Genomic DNA, 23,428 nt, shown 5'->3' with positions numbered 1-23,428 from the left:
ATTCAATGAGCTAAGGATAAGTCTTGAATACCCATGATATACTTTCAAGTTTTACTTGATTCAATTCAATCAACCAAACTTGGGAAGTCGATTGCCGTTCCTTCCAAACCAATCTTAAATATATGTTGCTATAAACAATTTGGATATTAAAGATGCACTTGTTGTTGTCCAAAATCATCTGGAATCAAAGACCAAAGGTTTTTGTTGTCAAAATTTATTAACTTAAACATGACAAGTTTTTTGAGCTAAATAGTGGCAGACACCAATAGGCATTGTTCAAAAACTGCCTCAACAGAGAAAAACAAACATTTGGAAAAGACATGGAACAAACATTTAAATAATTAACAATAAAACAACCTATCTTAGTTAACAAATAAAACAAGTGTTAAGTTTGAATAATTAACACTTAAATAATTAACAATAAAACAACCTATCTTGGTTCAAAAACTGCCTCAACACAGAAAAACAAACATTTAAATAATTAACACTTAAATAATTTTACCCAGGCATCTTTAAAAACCAAAAATCCAGTTGTCTCTAAGCACTTCCCCGATTGAAGCCCATCCTTCCATCAGCTGTACCAACTCATCAGTGTTAAGTTTCATCCAACTTGTAGGGGATGGCTCCCATTTCACCTGCGTGACAATCTTGATAATACTAGAAGTATAATTAGAGGTAGAACTTTGAATATTTTTTTGCCATAGATTTGGTTCATGGGTGCCTTAATATGTACCAACACACAACACCAAAGATAATTTCCCAGTCAGCAATACTGTATCAATTCTATGCCTTTTCCTAACTTGTTGTCTCTAAAAATATACGTGAAATCAATTCATTTTTAAGGTGGTGATGCTTTATTGAAAATTATATAAGCATATAAATGCGTTATGACTAGAAATTAGGTCCATTATTTATTTTTAACATTTCTGTATATAGTTACGACGTATTGGTGAAATATTTATCTGTCAACAAATTCTTAGTGCTTTCAAATCAACATTATTGTTTGTCAAACAAGTTATGATCATCAACCCAAACACTTTGAAATTCACAAGACAAATTTTCCCTTTTCTTCAAAAACAAAAAAGCACTCACTAAGGAGAAATAGTAACTATTAAGCAATTGTTTGGTAATTTATCAAATGTAATCCAAGTCAATGGCGCTTTACAGGCACTTCCACTTAACAATTTACACCATTCCACTCATTTTTAAGCCCCAATTTGTTTGTTTCCAAGTCATTGCTGCATTTCAACACACAAAAAAGACCAAAATTGTTATCAAAGCCACAAAGAGAAGTCTGGGTGATTTTTTTTTTTTTTGCTTCCATTTTGTGGAATATATGAAGGGATCTTTGCTCAATAGTTTAAAGATCTTCGTCTTTGTTTTAGCCTGGATGTTTTTCCCAGGACTTGTACTATCAGCTATTTCCGAAGATGACATGAAGTGCCTTGAAGGTGTCAAGAACTCTCTAAAAGACCCAGATGGGAAATTAAGCTCTTGGACTTTCAACAATAATTCAATAGGTTTTATCTGCAAATTTGTTGGAGTTTCTTGCTGGAATGAACGAGAAAATCGCCTGTTAAGCCTTGGACTTCGTGATATGAAGCTTTCAGGACAGTTACCTCAATCTTTACAGTACTGTCGTAGTTTGCAAAGTTTAGACCTGTCAGCTAACAAGCTTTCTGGATCGATCCCTACACAGATATGTTCTTGGTTACCTTATTTAGTGACCCTTGATCTATCTAGCAATGATCTATCAGGTACCATCCCTCCTGAGTTATCATACTGTGCTTATTTGAATAATTTGAAACTATCAAATAATAGACTTTCAGGGTCAATTCCATATCAATTATCTGGTTTAGATAGGCTGAAAAAGTTTTCAGTAGCAGATAATGATCTTTCAGGTGCTATTCCTTCATCTTTTGAGAATTTTGGTAAGGCGGATTTTGTTGGGAACAATGGTCTTTGTGGAGGTCCTCTTAGAAAGTGTGGGGGTTTGAGTAAGAAGAATTTAGCGATTATAATTGCAGCTGGGGTTTTTGGTGCTGCTGGTTCAATGTTGTTGGGGTTTGGGGTTTGGTGGTGGCAGCATTTGAGATGGATCAAGAGGAAGAAGAAAGGGTATATTGGAGGATCTAGTGATAGTAATTGGGCTGAGAGATTGAGAGCTCATAAATTGACTCAAGTTTCATTGTTTCAAAAGCCACTTGTGAAACTTAAGTTGGGTGATTTAATGGCTGCCACAAACAATTTCAATGCAGAAAACATATTAGTTTCAACCAGGATGGGAACTACATACAAAGCAATGCTTCCTGATGGATCAGCCCTAGCAATCAAGAGACTTACAACTTGTGAACTTAGTGAGAAACAGTTTCATTGGGAGATGAATAGATTAGGCCAACTTAGGCATCCAAATTTAACTCCCCTTTTGGGATTTTGTGTTGTGGAAGATGAAAAACTACTTGTTTATAAACATATGTCCAATGGGACTCTTTATTCTTTGTTGCATGGTAGGGGTGGTGACATAGATTGGCCAACTAGGTTCAAGATTGGTTTGGGTGCAGCAAGGGGCCTAGCTTGGTTACACCATGGATGTCATCCTCCATTTCTGCAGCAGAACATCTGCTCCAATGTGATTCTCGTCGACGAGGACTTGGATGCTCGGTTAATGGACTTTGGATTAGCAGGGCTCATGACTTCATCAGATGTTAATGAGACTAGTTTTATGAAATCGGATATAGGCGAATTCGGTTACATAGCACCAGAGTATTCAAGCACGATGGTTGCTTCACTTAAAGGCGATGTCTACGGATTCGGTGTCGTTCTTCTCGAATTGGTAACTAGGCAAAAACCACTACAAGTCAATACAGGTGAAGAAGGATTCAAAGGTCATTTGGTGGATTGGATAAATCATCTATCGAACTCGGGAAGAATCGAGGACGCCATTGACAAGGATGTTATCAGAAAAGGCCATGATGAGCAAATCTCAGAGTTGCTCAAAATTGCATGTAATTGTGTGGTTGCTCGGCCAAAGGATAGATGGTCAATGTTCCAGGTTTATCAGTCATTGAAAACCATGGGTGAGGAAAATGGTTTCTCGGAAATGGATGATGATGATTTCCCTCTGATTTTCACTAAGCAAGATACTGAATCAATGTAGGACATGTTAATGCATATCTAAAGGCTTTTGATGTTAATTCGATTGCCTCTCTTTGTTATGTATGGGTTGTATAATACAATAAACTTGTTGGATTGTGTCTGTTTTTGCTCCTTGTTTGGCATTGAAATCAATACTGATGATTTATGATGTTTCGACTCTTCAATTTTAAAAATCTTTACAATATTTTGTATTTACTTTTTTTTACTTTTAAAATTTATGTTTAATTTATGTAATTTATAATTATTTTTTCTCATCAACGGTGAAAACCGAGATATTTATAAACATGTGAAACATGTGAAATCTATTTTTATTTAATAACTTTTGATTTAGTTTTTCTTTTCTTTTCTATTGTTACATTGTTTGTTTCTAAGGTCTAATTAAAACTTAGAAAGAAGCTCAAAATTAATAAATTTAGATAGTATCAATTTTAGGCTCTAGTTTTCTCATGTTTTTAAATCATTTCTAACTCAAGCATTAGAGAGAGATTGCATGTCAAGGTTATAGCATTTAATTTTCCAACATCAATTGAATGAAAGAAAGAAAGAACAAAGTGGAAGATACTCTTGAAAGTCATTTTGAATCCAAAAATCTTTATATATATATATATATATATATATATATTGCATAATTGAGAGAAGGGAATGATGTTGCTTGGGATGGAACTTAAGATGTCATGCCTACAACATAGTATTCTTATCATTGGAATACAAAGTTGTTGCAAAAATATTTTTATATTTACTTATTAATTTTTAATTTTTTAATTTTTTTATAATTAAGACTAAAATGAAAAATCTTATAAACATTGAAGGTTAAATTTTTAAATTTAGTATCAATTTGATAAAATGTATTATTAGGCCAATAAAACAAAATTCATATTAGACTTTTGTTAGCGACTAAAATATTTAATTTCAAAAGTTAAGTGACTAAAAAATATAATTAAATGACTAAAATAAAATCAACTGAACTATTCTTGAAATTTACTCTTAAAATGTAATATCTCAAAGCAGGTCCTAGAAGTATTGGGCCAGGTGAGCTGGGTTCGCCAAGGATTTTGGCGAATAGGAGATCACCCAAGAGTGTGACGAGCAGGTACTCGTCAGTAAGACAGGTGAACAGGGGTTCGCCAAGGAAATGGCAAGTAGGTATACGCTAGTAGATTGGCGAGCAAGTGTACGACCAGCAAGTTTGGCGATCTAAAGTTCATCAGTAAGCTTAGCAAGTAGGAGTTCACTAGAGGACTTAGTAAATTGCCAGTGGGCTTGACAAACCGATGTTCGCCAGTAGGCCTAGAAGGTTGTAATTATCACAACATTGGGCTGTGAGTCACAAGTAAGAATGGTCAAAGTAGAGTCTTGTCTCAATAAGTCAGGTTACTTTTCTCTTTGCAACACTATTCATGCACGTAATTAATTCTTACTTCTATTACGATTAGAGTATCCTAAGGACATTAGGACACTTAGAGCCTATAAATTAAGCCCTTGCCATTAAGGGAATTTCATATTCTGTTCTCTTAAATTTATTGTCGATCGTTCTGTCGTTAAGTCCTAAGAGCCCAACACTCAGAAATCAAGGTAAGGTTATGTTCTCTAGTAATGTTCGCAACAACAGAAAGTAGGTTCACTAAAAAGTCTAGCATGTGTGAACCTAGGACCGCTTATGTTTATGTATGTGCTTGAATTTGTTGTTTGTAACTTGTGAATTTTTGTTGCAAACCTAGCAGAACCATCTTCAAGCAAAGTCAAGGGAATAGCAAAGCTTGTCTAAGTTTTCAAGCAAATTGGTGAATGTTTAGGGATCGCCACTTGTATGTGTGAATCGTAATGTTAATTAGAAGCTTAGTGTGACAGCCCTAAAGTGACCCTAGTCGGAAAGCGATTTCGGGACCGCTAAACCGAGTCACCAAATTATTTGAATATGATATTTATTGTCTAAAATATGTGAATATGAATGTGTGAAAGTTTTAAGCTTCGATTTAGTCGATTGCATGTGAATTCAGCTAATAGGACTTATGTGTGACACTTTTGAAATGTGATAGGTTAATCTATAAGGATCTATTAGTGCATGTAATAAAAGGGTGGACTTGCATGTCAATTTCCCCTTAATTTAGTAGTGGCCGGCCATGATAAGGAAGGAGGACAAATGTTATAGGCAAAACATGTCATAAACATGTTATGTTAGTGATTTATGTTAGGAAAAATAAAATAAGGAGTATGGGTAATAAAATAATAATGGAAAGGTAAATGATGATGAAAAAATTGTCTCATCCATGTTCCCCCCATTGCCGTGAATTGAAGAAAAAAAAGTGTTCATTCTTGAACATCTTTGGCGAATAGAGGAAAGAAAGGAAGGGAAGAGCTTGAGAAAATCGGCTATGGTGGTTTGCTAGACTAAGGTATGTTTGATGTTGTCCTTGAGATTCATGCATGTTTTTAGTTGTTAGTTTGAGTTCTACCTAGCCCATGGTTTAAATCTTTGCTATGAGATGGAGATGATATTCGCCATGGGTGTTGTCTTCTTGGTTGATGTTTGATGTTGTGGTGATGAGGCATGAAGATGAGTTAAGTTTGGCTAAGGTGGATTTGTGTTGATGTCATTTGCATGCTAAGTGTGAAGCTTTGTAATGATACATGTGATGGTGATTGATGACTCTTGGATTTTCTTTTTGGCATTTTGAGTTAGACATTAAGTTCTTTGTGTAACCTATGACCAAAATTGAATGGTATGGTGTCTTGATGCATTCACCATGGTAGAAAATAGATGTGAAATGGTAGTAAGGTGAAGTGCAAAATGTTAGTATTTGATTACTAGTGTATATATGCGTATTAGCCGAGTTTTGAACTTGAAACAAGATGATATATAATCAATACAAGTAACCATACTTGTAGGAAGTATTAAGCATATAATCGGCCTCAACATAGACATGCATATTCGGCCATAGGAAGAAGATTGGTGTTGCATGTATTCGGTTAGAGGCAAGCATATTGATGCTTTTATCTTGGCTTAGACAATCGGCTAAAAGGAAGTGTGGGTTAATATGTTGAGTTGATTCATGATTTCATATGTATGTGACTTTAATGTCTAATGTATATATATATGGGCTAAGTACCTTGAGTTCCTCTTTTCGATGCTCAAATGATTAAATCAATTTATTTGTTAAATTAAGCTCAAGAGCAAAGGGGAACTAAATCCGATAAAGAGAAGGAAAAAGTGGTCGAATAGCCATCGAAATCGTTCGACAACATCCGAGGTAAGTTTTCGAGTAACGAGACTTAGTTTACGATTTGATTAAGTCATGATGTATGAGCATAACCATTATACGGTGATATGATGATTCTACTTGAATTATATGTTGAGTTAATTAGTCTATACGTATGACGGGTAGCCGTATGTTCATAGAGATCGTGTCATAAAGCAAACTAAACCATGCTGTTTGTATGCGGCTAGTGAGCCGAAAATGGGATTGCTTAATACGTGACTTGTGTTTGAACTCTAATTATGAAAATGAAATATAGATGTGTCATGACTTATTGATATGTGCATGAATATTTGGATGATAACCGGGCTAAGTCCCGAAGGCATTTGCGCTAGTGACTAGTTCCGGGCTAAGTTCCGAAGGCATTTGTGTGAGTTACTATATCCGGGCTAAGTCCCGAAGGCATTTGTGCGAGTTGCTATATCCGGCCTAAGTCCCGAAGGCATTTGTGCGAGTTGCTATATCCAGGCTAAGTCCCGAAGGCATTGGTGCGAGTTACTATATCCGAGCTATGTCCCGAAGGCATTCGAGCGAGTAGCTATATCCGGTTAAATCCCGAAGGTACTTGGCTTGGGAATGAGCGACCTTGCTGTAATAGTTTCAATTAATACGCTCGTAAAATCCCAGCGATGAGGTATGTTTCGTATATGCATTGAATTAGTTGATCCCTTACAAATAGTATTCGCTCAGTCGATAAATGAGCTACTGGCCTTTGGCTAAGTTGATCTTTTGTGTATGAATATAAGGGTTGGTAATGTGAAGTAAGTATGATATTGAGAATTTGTGCATATGAAATTATTCGTTTAGCCATATGAATGCTACGCTTTAGTTGTGTCTAATTTCATGGCTCAAAACTTACTAAGCATTTAATGCTTACTCCGTTTCTTTGAATCTCTATTTTATAGATTTTGGTTCGTCAGCTATCGGACTCGGGATTGTCAAAGTCGAAGTCGTCCACACTATCAAAGCCCCTTTTGGTACACTTTTGGTTGAACTTTGAAATGGCATGTGTAGCGACGTAAAAAAAAATTTAGTTTCACTTGGTCGCTAATTGTGGTGATTTATTAAACATTTGAAAACCAACTTTCGATTTTATTAACAAAGGGAGTCGCCATCGATCTTTTTTTCAGGTGTGACCGGACACCTAATAAATCATCCTTTTTAGAAAAGAAAACTTATTCTTGTACAAAAATGAAGGCGAATTTAGGTCTCGTCAAAAGCCAAAGTAAAGTTGGGTTCGGAGTCGATTCGCTGTGAGGAAGGTATTAGCACCCTCGCGACGCCCAAAATTGGTATCTTATTAAACAAGTATTGTCTTAATTTTCAAAATTGCAAGTTCAAAGTAACATTGAATCGTGATCCGATCAAAAACGAGAAATTTCAAGTTTCGTTTTCTTTTGAGAAGGACGTACCGTTTTAACACGAGTCGATTGATATTCACCCAACATAGCGATGAAATCAATGACTTAATATTAAATCGGCATGTTGCCTTATTTATTGAAATTAAAAATTATGAGTAAAACATTATTTAAAATAAGAATTAAGTAAATAATACAAAACAACGATGCAATTAATAATGAAATGTTAAAACGAGAATATTAAAACAACAATATTAATATTTACAAAAAAATAGAAATGATGTACTACCAATATAATAAGAAAAATAATATATTCATAATGACAATAGAAAATAACAATATATACATAAAACATACATATACATATATATATATATACATGACATACCAAAATGAAAATATACAACATATATTAGGAATATTAATAACAGAAAAATATATTTTATATATATATGCTAACGACACTACATGAATATGTACTTATATGTATTAAAAATATCTACATATATAATGGACATGTACTAATAATGATAATAAGAGTAATAATAAAAGACGATATATACCAAATAATACATAATAATTTAAAACAAAATAGTAAGTAACAATAGAGAAAATGATAAATATAATAATAAATATAACGATATATGAAAATAATAGTATATAAAGAAAAGAATATATATACTCCTATAATAAAATATGTGTACTAATATTAATAATAAATATAATAGGGATAAAATAAATATAATAATATATACATGATATGGTATTAAAATACGTATATATATAATAGTATTTTGAGTATGTACATGAGACAATATAAAATATATACATGGAAATATACAAGAAGTATACAACTAATAACATTAAGAATATATATATATAATATAAATATAATATATACAATATACACATATGATAAAAACTATTAATATGTACATGTATATCTACATACACATTAAGTAAAAGTACTAATGCTAACAATATTAATAATAAATATAATAATAGATATATATGCATACAATAGTAAGAAACGGAATATAAAGAAAATATATATATATATAGCTAAATATAATATAATAATAACAATATATAAAAATAATAGTGATAACAATATTACATATATAACATGATTAATATTTAAAGCTAAATTAAATAGCAAAATAATATGAAATCTAAGGTAAATCGAAAAATAAATGAAAAAAGAAGAGAGAGGAAGAGAGAAGGGAGGGGAGGGAATCGGCCAAGGGCGATCAATGGTCGACAAATCGTCCGTCGTCCGTCGTCCGGCGCCGCCACAAAGACCTGTGATGGCGAAAAATGTAATTTTTTATATTTGTTTTGTATATATATATTTATTATATTTTTTATTATGATGTATATATATAGATTAATAGATTCGAAAAAGGAAAAAAATAAATAATAAAAATAAGAGTAAAATAATAAAGAAGATAAAATCACCTTTAGGTATTTTTTGAAGATAAATTCTTTGTATTGATCAAAATTCCTCCTCCCTTTTACATGATTTTGAATGGCTTTTTATAGCCATCTTTTACATGATTTTCTATTTTTTTCTATTTTGTAGATGGTGGTGGTAGACAATGGGAGGAAAAATGGGGCAAGTGGGAAAGTGGTTAGGTGGCTAGGTTTTTTATTTTTATTTTTTGTTAGGTTTTTCTTTTTTCTATTTTTTGGGGGGGGGGTTAGGTTTTTCTTTTTCTTTTTTTTTTTTTTTTTTTGGGTTAGGTTTTTTTGGGGGGGGGCTTAATGGGTTTTTGAATTGGGTTTAATGTTTAGGTTTTGTAATGGGTTTGGGTAGATGTAAATGGGTCATGAGTTAAGGGTTTTAGTGGGTTTAGAGGTTTGGTTGGGTTTTGATGAAATCGGGCCCGGGCAATTTGGGTTTCTACAGCATGTATAGGACTACCCTTTTTGATGTTGGTCATGTACCTTTCGGTATTGTACAAATTTGGATAGCCATGCGAAAATGGCTTATATACATATTTTGAGCATAATGTTATAATCATCTTGTATGTATATGGTTATTGAGAGGTGTGGATATGCTTGGCAATGATTGGCCATTGGAATGGTTAATCACAATCATGTTCTGTGCTATATATGCTAAAGGGTTAGTTAAATCATGGAAACTATGTAATAGGTAAAGTCTACCCTAAAGGCAGATGCTGACAGCAGCAGTGGTGTGAATTTTAAAAATCACTAAAAATAGTAGGAATGGATTTAAATAGTGGATAAATTATGTAATCGAACCTTGATGAATCTACTTTCATACGGAAGAAACGAAACGATCATATGAGTTGTATTTTAAGGGATATTTAAGCTTCCGTGGAACAGGGCCAGAGCGATTTCTGGATCCCCTGATCAGACTTTGGAAATTCATTATAAATTAACCAGAGATAATTAGAAGTCATGCTATATATGTATAGATTCCTTTTTGAGTCTAGTTTCAACAGAAACAAACGGCATAAGTATTGAAGCCCTGTACAGGGAGGTATATAAGTCGTAATGCAAGAAGGTCAGAGCAGTCGAACCCTGTAACAGGGGAGACTTTAACTAATAAACTGTACTAATTGGCCCGACCAAAAATTCTAGAAAAAAATTTGTATATGGATATATGAGTCTAGTTTCAGGGAAAATTTACGGAATAAGTTTTCGAGCTTCGGAACTCGAGATATGATTTTTAAAGTGGCTGTGATGCAGTTAGCCAGTATGTCTGGAAATTTAAAATGGACTGTGCAAATAAGTGAATTAAGTCTGTTAACCCCTCGTGTCCGACTCCGGCAACGGTCTCGGGTACGGGGTGTTACACTTAGGGTTTTGACTTAAGTTCCGAAAGTAAGTCTTTTCTATTACTTCGTATTATGAAAGTATTTGAATATGTGTTTTTATTAACAGTGACACGTGAGCTCTATATGGCGAGCTCTATACGATTATGTGTTTTGTGAACTCTATGCTAAGTAAATGTTTTAAAATAACCTTTTGAATCTATTGGATATAATGGCATGCCATAGGATTGTGAGTACTTATGCCATAGGATTGTGAGTACTTACCTATATGTTTTATGTTTTGGGCATTGAGGCCCTAGGACAGGCTAGAGAGAAAAGGGAATGTCGAGCTGAGCTCTATTCAATGGGACATGTTGGTGTGTTGGAGAGTGTTTAGTCTTGTGCTACACTTATGGGACATGTTAAGACCTCATTGAATCATGCTAAGGCGTTATAAGGAGATTCGATTATCCAACAGGAATGAACAAGTGAATAAGAATGTGATTTTCAAGTGATCCACATGAAGTATACATGCTGAAAAGATAGAGCAAGTGAATTCTGGACCACAAAGGCAATGTGAGACAATATGTTTTGGGCTTAGAAACACATAATTCTAATGACCTCGCCAAGTGTTTTAGAAACTTAGCAAATTACCATATGTTTCTTTGTGTTTTCTTCAAGTTTAATTTGAGAACCTTTAATGCTTAATAAGACGTCTGATTTTTAATTTAATTACAAACCAAGTTTGCTTTGATGTTCTCTTAATTCCCCTATTTCTATTTCTTTTTCTCATACATTTATTTGTGAACACTTGTTACTTAAAGCAACAACATGTGTGATCAAGCTGATTACCTTACTAGAGTTATTTTTCGCCAAAATATTACATTGGTTGGGTTCAGAGTGCGAACCCTAAACGTAGCGAACTACACCTGTCGAACATCTAACGAGTTTCAATAGTATTACATAGCAAATAACTCTGCGAACCGAGCTCACAGAATTTGAGTACTTAGGGGAAGTTTGAGAACCTTAACCTATTTTTAAAATTTTGTTATGTTGCGAACCTTGTTCACAACATTACCCTGTTTAGAAAAACTTAGGAAACTTCGAGTATGAAAGCACTTAACAAAATCATCATGCGAACCCTAGACAAGCAAACCCCTAGCAGACAATAGGTGTACCTTTATGTGAGACCTTGCTAGAGTACGTGCGAACCCTTATTTGCTATACATGAGAACCCCTTTTTTATTAAGTGAGCAAACCCTTATTGTTTGCTAGTTGTGACTAAATGAAACTTGGTTTAAGTGTTTTTATCTTCACGATATTCTGTTGTATGTGAATAACTTAAGCATGCATTACATGTTTATATGGTGGTGATGGAGGATAGGTTGGGTTTTAAGGGAAAGTCATTTTGGTGACAAATGTGGTGTTTTATAGATCAGGTTCGACAATCAGACTGGGCATGGGTGTTACATAAAATTTTTAGAATTATTCATTTGATAATGACTTAGCAACACTGAAGTTGTATTTTTAGAACCAACTTATTTAAGTGAGCATTTATCTGGTAAAAATACTTCTCTGGATTTTTTTAATTTTGATGTTAAGCAAATTGATTTATTTAAAAAAAAATTGAAACAGTTTAATTCCTATCCATTTCAAAAGTGAGTATTTAAAGACAACCAATCATAGAGCTAATGTTTTTCTATTAATTTTACATAATTTTGACTGGTATAATAATAAATTTAACATCAAATTTTACATATTTTTCTATTTATACACACATACATATATATATTTGAATTTGTTTTGAATTTTTACATTTTACAATTTTATACAATCTATTTAGATGATTTTTTTTAAAATCTAAACCAAATTGATAGAATATGTAAACATTGAGAATTTAGTTTGTTATTATATCAATCAAATTTATATAAAATTAATGGAAAATATTAATTATTGTGATAAATTGTCCTTAATTGCTCACTTTCAAAATTGTTAGGGATTAAATTACTCTATTTTTTAGAGAATTAATTTACTCGATATCAAAATTGAGAGAGACTAAAAAAGTGCTTTTACTTCAAAATTCTTAAAGTAATTAGTAAGAAAAAGGACATAAATGTCTATTCTGGATTTTCACTGTTATAGGCTACACAACTTTATATCACATTATATTCCTATTTGAGAAGTGCTAACATCCAGTAGTGTTGTGGCCTATGAAGCACCGACACGGCATACCAGTGTTGTACGAGTGTTCAACTCAAACACGCAGCAAATACGCCTGGATACGTACAAGACACATCAAAATATGTATAAAAAAAAAGAGAGAGATTGGATACGGTTAAGACACCGATGTCAAAAATCAAACATGAACGATTGGCGAGTAGATGAAGAAAAAACAACCGACTGATAAAGATGAGAAGAGAAGAAGTTGGAATTGTAGTGTTGAAAGAATTAGATAGTTCTAATAAAAAAGAATATATAGCTAGGGATGGGGTTATATTAAATGTCCGTTTTTAAGGGTAAACTATATAGTTGGTCATTCAACTTTCAAAAGTTTTCATTTTAGGCACTGAAAAATAAAAATTTTTATTTTAGGCACTGTTGTTAAAAACTATTTTCATTTGGGACACTATCATTAATTCAATATTATTGTACAGTCATTTTAATTAACAAACTTTAGTAAGTTTTATTTTAATCACTCAGTTTTAGTAAATTTTCGTTTGGTAATTTATTTTATCTTTTTAATTTTATTTTAAGTTAGAATTAATTTTAATTTTTAATTAAAAGGAAAAATTTGTGTGAATAGGGAGAAAACTTAGGTTTTATATTGGAGAACTTGTTTGTACATGGAAAAATCATCTATCTTTTTAGTTTCCTTTAATTTTTCTTCTTTTAAAATTAATTTTAGTTTTTTTCACTTAAAGGAAAAACCTTGGATATTACAGGGAATTAATTAGATTTTATAGGAAACACTTGGGTGTTTATAGGAAAAATCATCTTTATCTTTTAATTTTCTTTAATTTTTTCCAGTGATAGAGAATAACTTGAATTTTATTGGTTTTATAGAGAAAATTTTTTGTTTCTGAGAAAATATTTTTCTTTTTATTTCATTTTTCTTCTCATTTAAAATTAATTTTAGGTTTTTTTAAAAGGGAAAACTTGAGTTTTTTTTTAATGAATTGAGTTTAAAAAAATTGACTTCATCAATTCTCCGCAAAAGTTAAGTTTTTCTAAAATAAATAGAATTAATTTAAAAAGAAAATAAATGAGGAAAATGAAAATTTATTATATTATCATATCTGTATCATGTAATAATCGTATTACGTATTTGTGTCCGAGCTCCATAAGTTGTGGCCAGGAAATACTGTTGCCAAATAAAGATGGAATCAGCCTACAGAATCAGTTTAAGTTGAAAATTAGTGGCCCATTACCGGGTCTGACAAATCTTGAAAAAAAAAACCGTTTAAACGCACCGTAATAAACGTAAACGCTGTCGAAAAATAAAAACTTAGATTGCGGTTGGTACATAGACGTTGAAACAGAACATCTACAACCAAGAATAAAAGAGAAGCAGAACTGTGTTGCTTGGTTCAATTTCAACTGGAACTGTAATAAAAGGAGTATAGTTGAATTAGATGTTTTTACACACAATGTTTGTCAGTTTGTGGTTATCTAAATTTCTGATTAAGAATCTTTTCCATTTACCTTCCTGCTTTGATTTTTCTAAAGTAAGATTTCTATGTCTGCGAAATTAGTGTTAAGGTCATAAGCTATGTTGACATTTATCTATGAGCTTTACAGATTGTATCTTCATTAATTGGGCATTCTCTTTTTGTGAATTTTTCAAAATTTTTTACAAAAGTGAGAATAAAAATTCCATTAAAGACAATGCCAAGTATTGTTGAGGTTCAACTGGCTGAATTGATTCTTTTAAAAGAAATATTTGAAGTATCATTTATCAGGTAGTCGACTGAACCCCAACAACTAAATGTAATGTTTTCCAAAAAAAATCTTATCTCTAGTGCTTAGTCAAGAATCAACATGTCGTGAGTAACTATCCTAAAAGCTAAATTCACATAAGTAGAAACATAACAACTATATGTGAGTACATGACCACCACTAAACGGACATGAGCTTCTCGCCCCTATATCAAATATGTTACCTCTTGAGCTTTAAGTACTAATACTTCAACTAATCAAACAATACTTGTAAAATTTCAATCAAAAGAGACCATCACTGAACAGAAAATAATTGCAGAAGCTGAAGTTAAGTTGATCAAACACCACTAATCATTTCAACCTCCGAATTATTAAACAATAAACAAATTGTCATATTTTAATGCAGAATTCAAGGAAGAAAAGGTTTTTTGAGAAGTGAGCAAACTTTAGTGATTAGCTTTTGCTTTATTTAGCAGGAGAAACAGAAGGAGGCACGAGACAAATAATAGAAAATCCAAAACAAAAAGCTACTAATAAATATATATTTCAGATTATATTACAAAAAAAAGTTGAACATCATGTACGTAGAACAACAACCCTTTATTGGAATCTGCTCCATTCTTTCTTCAATACTATACATACATGTTTTGTTTGATTGGCCTGCTATTTCCTCATTCTTCATCAAAAAACCCTATCCATGAAACTCCTCCTCTCAAAAGGAATCAACAAAGGACAAGCAAAAATAGTGGTGGGGACACCTCCAAAAGTTCAGGCTTTCTTTTATTTTTTCGCACTTATCCTCCATGGAACTAACTTAAGCTTTGTAAAAATATTTTTGAGATGAAGTTGTTTTTCGAGTCATAAGTAATATTAAATAGATTTTTTTTAGTTTAAATGTATTTTTAAATTTAAAAACAAAAGCAAATTTTTTAGCTTTAGCTTTTCCAAAGCACTTTTAGAATAGAAATGATACCTTTAATCTTTATTTATATTAATATATTTTATGTAATAATTATATTAAGTATATAATTATTTGTTATTGAAATTTATTTCAAATATATAAAATTATATTCCAAATTTATATTTCATATGTTAAATAATTAATAATTAATTACAATAAATTATTTTTATATTTTTACTAAAATATCATAATATTAATAAATTTGAACATTTAAAATGCATATTTTTACTTCACAATCTTATGTCTAAAATAGATATTTTATTTCTTAAAAATAATTTTTAACAATAATACTAAATACTTAAATTTTAAATCAAACTTTTTAAAAACACTTTTCATAAACAATTTTCAAAAGTAACGAGAAACTAACATTTACAAGGTAAAAGTATCATAAAATTTATGTATTAAAAGTTAGATTATATTTTTATTTTTATTTAAAATTAGATAATTTTATTCTTTTTTGTTAGTTCAAGTAGTTTGTATTATTAAAACTAACATGGATTAAATAATGATAAGTGGATCAGATAGTGATACATGACATGTCACGTGTACCTTAGAATGACATACAGGGACTAATTTTTAACAGTAAAAATAGATAAAAATTTTAACAAAAAAATCAATTTATCCTCTGATTTAACATACAATGACTAGATTATTTTTTTAGTAGCGAGGACAAAATACAATCTAACTTTTTAGTAAAAAAATCTTCATGGTACTTTTACTACCTACATGACCATAAGCATAATTCGGAATTATTTCTTTAAAGTTTTGTCATTTGAACTCTACAAAACCCCAAAGACAAATTTTAGCAGCAAAACAGAAAAAACACTAAGAAAATTGAATTTTTTTTCAGAAAATTTTGAAGTACATGGTTTATGAAATTCTCATTGAAAAACATGTAAAAAGGAACACATATGCAAACAAATTTCTACAATGATGATCATCAGCAGAAAGCTTGGGCCTTTCACAATTAGGCTCGTCCTGGTGGTTGCCTAGACTTTGATACTCTCCTGAAACATATAAATTTCAACATAAAATTTCAAAGTATATACTAAAATTGAAATTGATTGTAAATGAAAGTGGACTGTCAAATGCATGTTTCGTGCTTCACCCTGTCTTTTTTATTTTTGTTTCCCTATCAAAATAAGAGAAAGATTGGTTTAAAGGAGCTTTTCTAAAAGAAAACACACCATCACCAGCTTTCATGCATTTTATAAGAGTCAATTGAACTACGATTAGATTACTAACTATATGTGTACTCGAACTCGATTGGGAGTATGAAACACAGAATCTCTGTCTCACATTGGTATGTAAGAAAAATGAAAAAAAGAGTGCCAAAATCATACATATGTAGTTCATCTTATTTGAGACAAGAACATATACCTGTTGTGAATGGGATCAGGTCCATTAGGAACTCTTCTCTTGCTGACATAATTAAAATGGAAATCGTCGACAACAAATTCCCAATGTTTCAAATCTTCAGTCGAGGAAACCGTTGTCGATTTCGTCGTGACGGTTGCTCGGTTGGCTACAATACTAACAAACAATAACCAAACAACTCCCACAAGCACGGCGACTGCAAAGAAACACCTCAAAGCTTTACCACTCTTCCCCATAATCTTTCTATTGTGTTTAAAAGTTTTGAACAAAGAATTGGAAGCCATTGAATACAGAACTAAGAGCAAACATGTTGAGGTTCAAGGGAAGGGGTGAGAAGGCAGCAAATGGTTTAAGAAGCAATTTTTGTGATATTTAAAAGATGAAAGCAACAGTCTGTTTTGGAGAATTAAAAACAGAAAAGGTCGTTGTCTTGCCATAATTGCTTTATATTGAAATGGGCCCATGGGAGCTCTCTTTCTTTGCTTTGTTTTCGTGGATTTTAATGCAACAAACAAGCCAGACAGAGGGGGCCTTCATATCTCCCTCAACTCCATATTTTAATTTTTTCTCATTCTTTTGTGTATTTGGACTGTCAAATTCTCGGATATGAGTGTAGGATAGGGATGCTTGGTTAAATATTTGATGCCTAAATTTGGAAACTATTCTAAAATTAGGGTTTGAATTTTTTTTCATTCAAGTTAGGCTTTAAAGTTGGCAATTATTCCCACACTGGTGTCTGGACTAGGCAACTGTTCCTACATTGGGATTTGAATTTTTTTTTTCAAGTTAGTCATTAAATTTGACAATTATTCTTATATTGGGACTTGAACTTGAGAATTGTTCTTATATTAGAACCTAAACTTTAAGATTTTCAAGCGTTAACTTGGAAAAAGAAAAGGTCAAACCCCAAATGTAGAGAAATAATTACTAAGTTCAAGGCCTATCAAGTTCAATATAAGAACAATTGTCAAATTCAAAGCCTAATTTAAATAAAAAAAAAGTTTAAGCTGAATATAAAAAGAATTATCAAATTTTGAGCTAATAGTTATTTAACCCAAATTATATAAAATGAGAGCGAGAAAGGGACTTATTATCATGTGTGAGCTTTTCCATTAAATCAGAAAAGAAGTGCTCTCAAAACCAGATAGAAAAACAAAAGAAAATAGAAGAATCTAAGTAAAGAAGATTATAGAAGTAACTAAATGTATTAGAAGGGTTTCCTTACTCTCTAAGTATCTCAATTTTAATTAAGTTGAAAATCTTATTGTTGATTGAGTCTTATTTTAATGATCATTATTACAATAATTAGGGGACGTTGTAGTTTCTTGATAAATTTCAAGTTGTAGCCTATCAACTGGTCTTCATTTCTTCAGGAATAGCATGTGTTTGATTCTCAGTTGTACAAGAAAAACGTATATCTTAGACATGAATAATGTATGCTAATGTAATAACTATATGTTGAAAGTAAAGTTAACATGTAGGCAATGCAAATTCAAATATTAACCTCAGAATATCAAATATCTTAATTGATTCAAATCCAAATATCTAAATTCATTATTTAAATTCATATTTAAACTCAATCTATCTCCAAAAATATCTCAAATAAAATTCAAATATTTAAAAAAAACTACAAACAACAAACTATCCTCCAAATGCAATGTATTTAAATTGCTTTTAAATAATAAAGGTCTTGAGAATCCCACTAAAATATAGTATAATGAGTAAAGAAAGAAGAGAAAGAGGCAATTAAAGAATTAAGAAGAGTTTATTTTGCTTTATTAATTCTAAATCTGGACCATTAAGGACATTCTGCTCCCTGCTTTGTTGCAAAGGGAAGCCAGTCATATTGAAAATCACCATTGCCCAATTATCACAAAACTTTATGTTATCCACATTGCTAAAAAAACAAACATTCTCTTGATTGGTTATCATATGTTGCTTCAAACTGTTTTTTTTTTTTTCTTTTTTTTCTTTTATGACTTTATTTAGTTATATGTAATGGTTTTAATAAGAATGATTAATTACAACCTAGTTATGTGTAAGTGGTAGGTACAAGTATGTGTCTGACACCAATATTTCATATTCTCAAATTCTTTTATGTATTTAAAAATCCTTAAAAATATTTTCCTATAATATCAAACATAAATATTTAAAATAAATTAAATATAAAAAATAATATAGCTCCTAATGCATGACATTCAAAGTAATGCAAGTACTAGCACTTCCCTTTGAAGATTGGATTTTTGAAAGTCACATTAGTTACTTTTGTCAAAGGGAACATCAATCAATGGCAATGCTGTCATTTTCAGTAGGCACAAAAATGATTATGTGAATACATCTATCTTGTATAAGACTATTCCCTTTACGATGTTTTCATTTCCATAATGCATGCTTGTGTTGCAAATACTTACCCCTTCAAAATAATCATCTTCCTTTAAAAAAGATAAAAGGTAAAGAAAGAACACACCATCTTTGAATTAGACCACCTTCTATGATTTTCAAGCTGGGTGCAAGTATTGAATAAAATAATAAGTTAATACAGGTATGTTCAATTCTTTCATGCATCTTGAAAAGTTATAACTTACATTCTTACACTCGAAGACGTGTTGGACACAAATATTTCAGACAAAATGAAAACTGGGAGCAATATAGTGGACCACACTTTCCCTGTTGAATAGAAAATGGCTTCCCTTTATGGGGATCCATGCTGGAGAGACCAACAGATTCTAGGTTCAAAAATAATATGTGCTTTAACCAAAGCTCCTCAGCATTGAAAAGTACAACATGTAGGGTAAGTTGAGATGCTTTGAATCTGCTTTTTAATGGAAAACTGCAATGAGGAACCATTTAATCACTTTCTTCATTTCTTTTTTGAAATATCCGTTCTGATGCATAAAAAATGGAAAAAAGGAGCATGGAGACATGATCCTCTAAGGACCCTCACACCTGTGTTGGACATAGGTATGGTCCAACACTCCCACCTAAACCCGAGTAACATAGTATAAGAGCATCTACAAGGACATGTGCAAAATACGTATAAAACTGGGCAATCAAAGCAACAAGCAGCACCGAATCAACTTCAAACTGCAAGATTTATATATATGATCAACTTTGATTTATATACATGGGATTTGACTCACACTGATCAAGCAGTAAACGAAGATGACAATACCACTGAAGCGATAAATTAGCAATTTGAACATACAACCCTTTCAGAAACTGCAGAGCGATACAAATGATTCAAATGCATATGCTCGCATTTCACAAATGATGGCATTGGTTATACAGAAAATTACCTTGAACACTCAGATCTATCTTGATGATGGCAAAACTTGGAGATAATTGAAAGACATTCCACCTTCGACTAGTAAACTGGTAGGTAAACTTTCTATGTTGTATTTTGAAGGGTCTTTTCAGATTTTCTTTTCTTCTGTGCCCATTTGGGTCCATATATAGCTAAATGTGTCCGACCAAATCTTCTATCCTTGATCTGCATTTTATATTAACAAATAAGTACAATAAGACTTGCTGATGTGCTGCCCTTAAATTGCTTGGCATGCTAAAATTGTAGTAACTCAGACCGGAGGTTCATTAACTTCCACTTCTTACAGGAAGCTCAATGCAAAGTAACAACCAAGTAATTAATGGAAATACCTTTACAAGGCATCCACAGGAATCCAGCATGTCCGTCCTCAAAGGATATTCCACTACCTAGACCATGAAAATATGTTGAGAAACAAGGCAAATGGCACTCATATAAACCTGATCTTTGAACAAACAACAAATTGCCACTCACAATAAAGGTGTCTTCTCCAACAATAGGTGACTTCGAAATTTGAGACATTAGCATTCCATAATCAACTTGTGTGTATGGAGGTGTTACACTAATGTAATCAAATGGTCCATTACCTATAAAATAATCAAAAAGTTAGTTTCTAACATCTGAAACGAAAGGAAACCATTAACCAGTAGAAAGATAAGACACTATCACGAATACACAGTTGACTTATATGTCCTTTCAGTGTCAAGCTTTTGCAAGAAAATTGGCATTCATTCATTTGAAATATATCGGTTTTATGTCTCTACATTGACATACAGAGTTCTGCAGAATCGAATTCTTGGATGTCTCTCCTCTTAGTTACATACAGAGTTCGATTTGCAAATTAGTAACCACATTGAAATTTTAATTACCTAGAATTCATCATAAGAAATCAAAAGAATAAAACATACCTACAAATCGGTCTGCCTGTTCTAAGAAAGTTTCGACACGAACAGGATGTATAACTGAGGCATCAAGAAATCCAGTCCATTCCAGGTTTGGTCGCAGAACATTTGAAACAACCCAAGGATCCATCTCAACAAAATGCGCCTATAAAATCACAAATGAAGCTTCATATTAAGAAAATAAACATCATAAAAATGAAAAATATTACTTACTGTAGCATATTCTTAAGTCTAGACAAAAATGTCAAATTACATTCGAAGTCTTTTTCAGGCTTTCTCAGCTTAAAAATATTCAATGCTAACAATAGAACAAGATAAAGTGTAACAAGTCAAAAATTGCACCTCAGAACATCCTCGGCTGATAGCTTCAATACCGACAGAGCCTGTACCACTGTAAAGGTCTAACCAGCAACCCGGGCGTAAAGAGGCAGGACAGCCATCAGCTGCCTAAATTACACTAGAATAAATCATTCTTTCAAAATATCAGGGAAAACCTTAAAATTCCATAAAATCTAATCTACAATCATCATAAAGCATCAACAGAAGAAAATGCATCTGAACAACTTAAGCTATTTATAGAAGCAAATGAATAGGATTTAGGAAATTAAAAATAAGATATACAACCTGCAGTATATCAAAGGCAGCACCTTTTACAACTTCCATCATTGGTCTAACATCCATGCCTTTAGGTGAGAGCAACTTCTTTCTTTTGGCCTTTCCTCCGAGAACCTACAACGTTTAATATGCTTGTTTGAATTAACTATCTAGGATTAGTCCAGCTAAAATGGACAAGCAAACAATTATATAAACATATCGAGCCTATAAAACTAGCTTCAACTGGAACACCATTTTCACATTCAAATTCCATAAGAAATCCTATAGAACCATTAAGACTTTGACTGCTCCTCAAATGGTGACAGTCAAATTGATTCTAAATTCTAATCAGATGTTCAGTGTCTCAAACAGCATCAAATCACCAACATATACAACCATTTGTGTAATGCCTTTGTGTCAAAGAAAGAGATTAAAGTTTTGCAAGAGTAGAATAACGTCTAAAATCAGTGTTTTCATCCTTTACATAAAAATCCAAACCCAAATCAAATCATGATTAGAACAATGGCATGAAATTGGTACCTGAAGCAACTTATGAGTGGTTCTAGGGACCTTAGCTTCCTCCTCTGCTACTACTTCCTTTCCTTTTCCTTGCTTTTTCCCTTCCTTTATCCTTTCATTCTATAATACCCAATTAAAAATAATAAAAATCTTTACAAAAATTAATCAATTATTAAACAACCCAATTGAAAACAAAGGGAAAAAAAAAAACCGACCTTTGTCTCAGAGATGTACTCATTGGGATCAAAACCATATCTTTCACGCAAAACTCTCTTGTCTTCAGCTGTCAAACCACTTCCAGATTCTGCATAAATAAAACAACCAAGAGTAAGTCAAGTTTATTTGTTAAAAGGAAGAGCATAAAAGAAAATTTGGGTTTCTTTTAACTGTAAGAACAGAGGACAATGGAGGAGCCCTTATTGATGTTGGTGGGTTTGGAGGAGATGTTGAAGATAAGAGGATTTGCAGATAGAAAAGAGAGGTTTTTGTTGATGTCTTTGTTGTTAGTGATGAAGTTGAAGTTTAATGGAGAGAGAATTACAGAGGATGAAACAGCCATTTCCTTTCTGGTGCTTTGAGGTTTCAGTTTCAATAGTCACTGACCATGGGTTCCATGGGGATAAGCAAGGTTTACCTTTTTTTTTTTTCTCCCGGGTATTGTGGAAATTAGCAAGCTTTGGCAATTTTTAGAATTTTCTGTTTTTTTTCTTTTTTTGAAAAATTAGATAAAAGAAATATTCTGAGTATGTGGCTAATAATCAAAATAAAGGGTAACTATAAAAAAATTCTATCGAAAATTAACATGCCATTTTTCTTTTAAATTTTAATTTTCCATGTAACTAAAGTTAAATCCATGTTGTTGTTATTCATTAAATTATTTATCATTTTAATCCTCGAACTTTTAATTTAATTTTAAATGAGGTATAAACTCTAAAAATTTTATGTAATAAATAATCATTTTAGTCTAAAACTGAAAGAATCTATCTCATAGCTCGTTCATTGTTGGGGTAGGATCTTTTCTGTTAAATCTGAAACTATGTTGCATTCACAAAAGTATGTGCAAACTGTCTGAGATTTCTGAGATGGTATATATATGTATGCATATATTTATGTGTATGATGTTTATCTATTAATCCAAATATTCTGAATTTGTTATTGCGAATTTTTATATGTGATGCGATTATGTGTGTTAAACGGTTGCCCTGATTATAGTTTCATAGCTCACTTCCTTTTATTTTCCATCTTTTCAGATAACCCACCAGGTTTAGAC

At 31.9% G+C, this 23,428-nt stretch overlaps 3 protein-coding genes across 7 annotated transcripts; 1 reads left to right on the top strand and 2 right to left on the bottom strand.

The window, feature by feature from the left end:
• Positions 1–983: 983 nt before the first annotated feature.
• On the top strand, positions 984–3,340 carry LOC108482539 (inactive LRR receptor-like serine/threonine-protein kinase BIR2). Of its 2 annotated transcripts, XM_053030481.1 has the most exons (2): positions 985–1,757; positions 1,887–3,340. In XM_053030481.1, the coding sequence occupies exons 1-2, from the start codon at positions 1,154–1,156 to the stop codon at positions 3,155–3,157; spliced, it is 1,875 nt and encodes a 624-aa protein (XP_052886441.1). In that variant the 5' UTR covers positions 985–1,153; the 3' UTR covers positions 3,158–3,340. The 2 variants fall into 2 exon arrangements, with proteins under 2 accessions (XP_017641162.1, XP_052886441.1); XM_017785673.2 differs by having other exon boundaries at positions 984–3,340.
• A 12,904-nt stretch (positions 3,341–16,244) lies between these two features.
• Positions 16,245–17,233, bottom strand: LOC108487355 (CLAVATA3/ESR (CLE)-related protein 25). The gene is made up of 2 exons (XM_017791676.2): positions 16,825–17,233; positions 16,245–16,451 (listed from the first exon to the last, which is right to left on the bottom strand). The coding sequence occupies exons 1-2, from the start codon at positions 17,103–17,105 to the stop codon at positions 16,412–16,414; spliced, it is 321 nt and encodes a 106-aa protein (XP_017647165.1). The 5' UTR covers positions 17,106–17,233; the 3' UTR covers positions 16,245–16,411.
• Positions 17,234–19,292: 2,059 nt separating this feature from the next.
• On the bottom strand, positions 19,293–22,868 carry LOC108469223 (uncharacterized). 4 transcript variants are annotated; one of them, XR_008285511.1, is made up of 10 exons: positions 22,546–22,867; positions 22,374–22,462; positions 22,180–22,278; positions 21,670–21,774; positions 21,388–21,492; positions 21,052–21,190; positions 20,618–20,730; positions 20,476–20,532; positions 20,118–20,311; positions 19,293–19,633 (listed from the first exon to the last, which is right to left on the bottom strand). XR_008285511.1 is itself a non-coding variant. In XM_053030437.1 (9 exons), exons 1-8 carry the CDS (start codon positions 22,715–22,717, stop codon positions 20,514–20,516), a joined length of 837 nt encoding a protein of 278 aa, XP_052886397.1. In that variant the 5' UTR covers positions 22,718–22,868; the 3' UTR covers positions 19,895–20,311; positions 20,476–20,513. The 4 variants fall into 4 exon arrangements, 2 of the variants coding, with proteins under 2 accessions (XP_052886397.1, XP_017625613.1); XR_001869059.2 differs by having other exon boundaries at positions 19,293–19,651; positions 22,546–22,866; XM_053030437.1 differs by lacking the exon at positions 19,293–19,633 and having other exon boundaries at positions 19,895–20,311; positions 20,476–20,528; positions 22,546–22,868.
• Positions 22,869–23,428: the final 560 nt, after the last annotated feature.

This window comes from Gossypium arboreum, chromosome 7, assembly GCF_025698485.1.
Source record: "Gossypium arboreum isolate Shixiya-1 chromosome 7, ASM2569848v2, whole genome shotgun sequence".
In the NCBI taxonomy this organism is placed as follows: Eukaryota; Viridiplantae; Streptophyta; class Magnoliopsida; order Malvales; family Malvaceae; genus Gossypium; species Gossypium arboreum.
The sequence above is the reverse complement of the archived record's forward strand: the minus strand, read 5'-3'. Positions and strand labels throughout refer to the sequence as shown.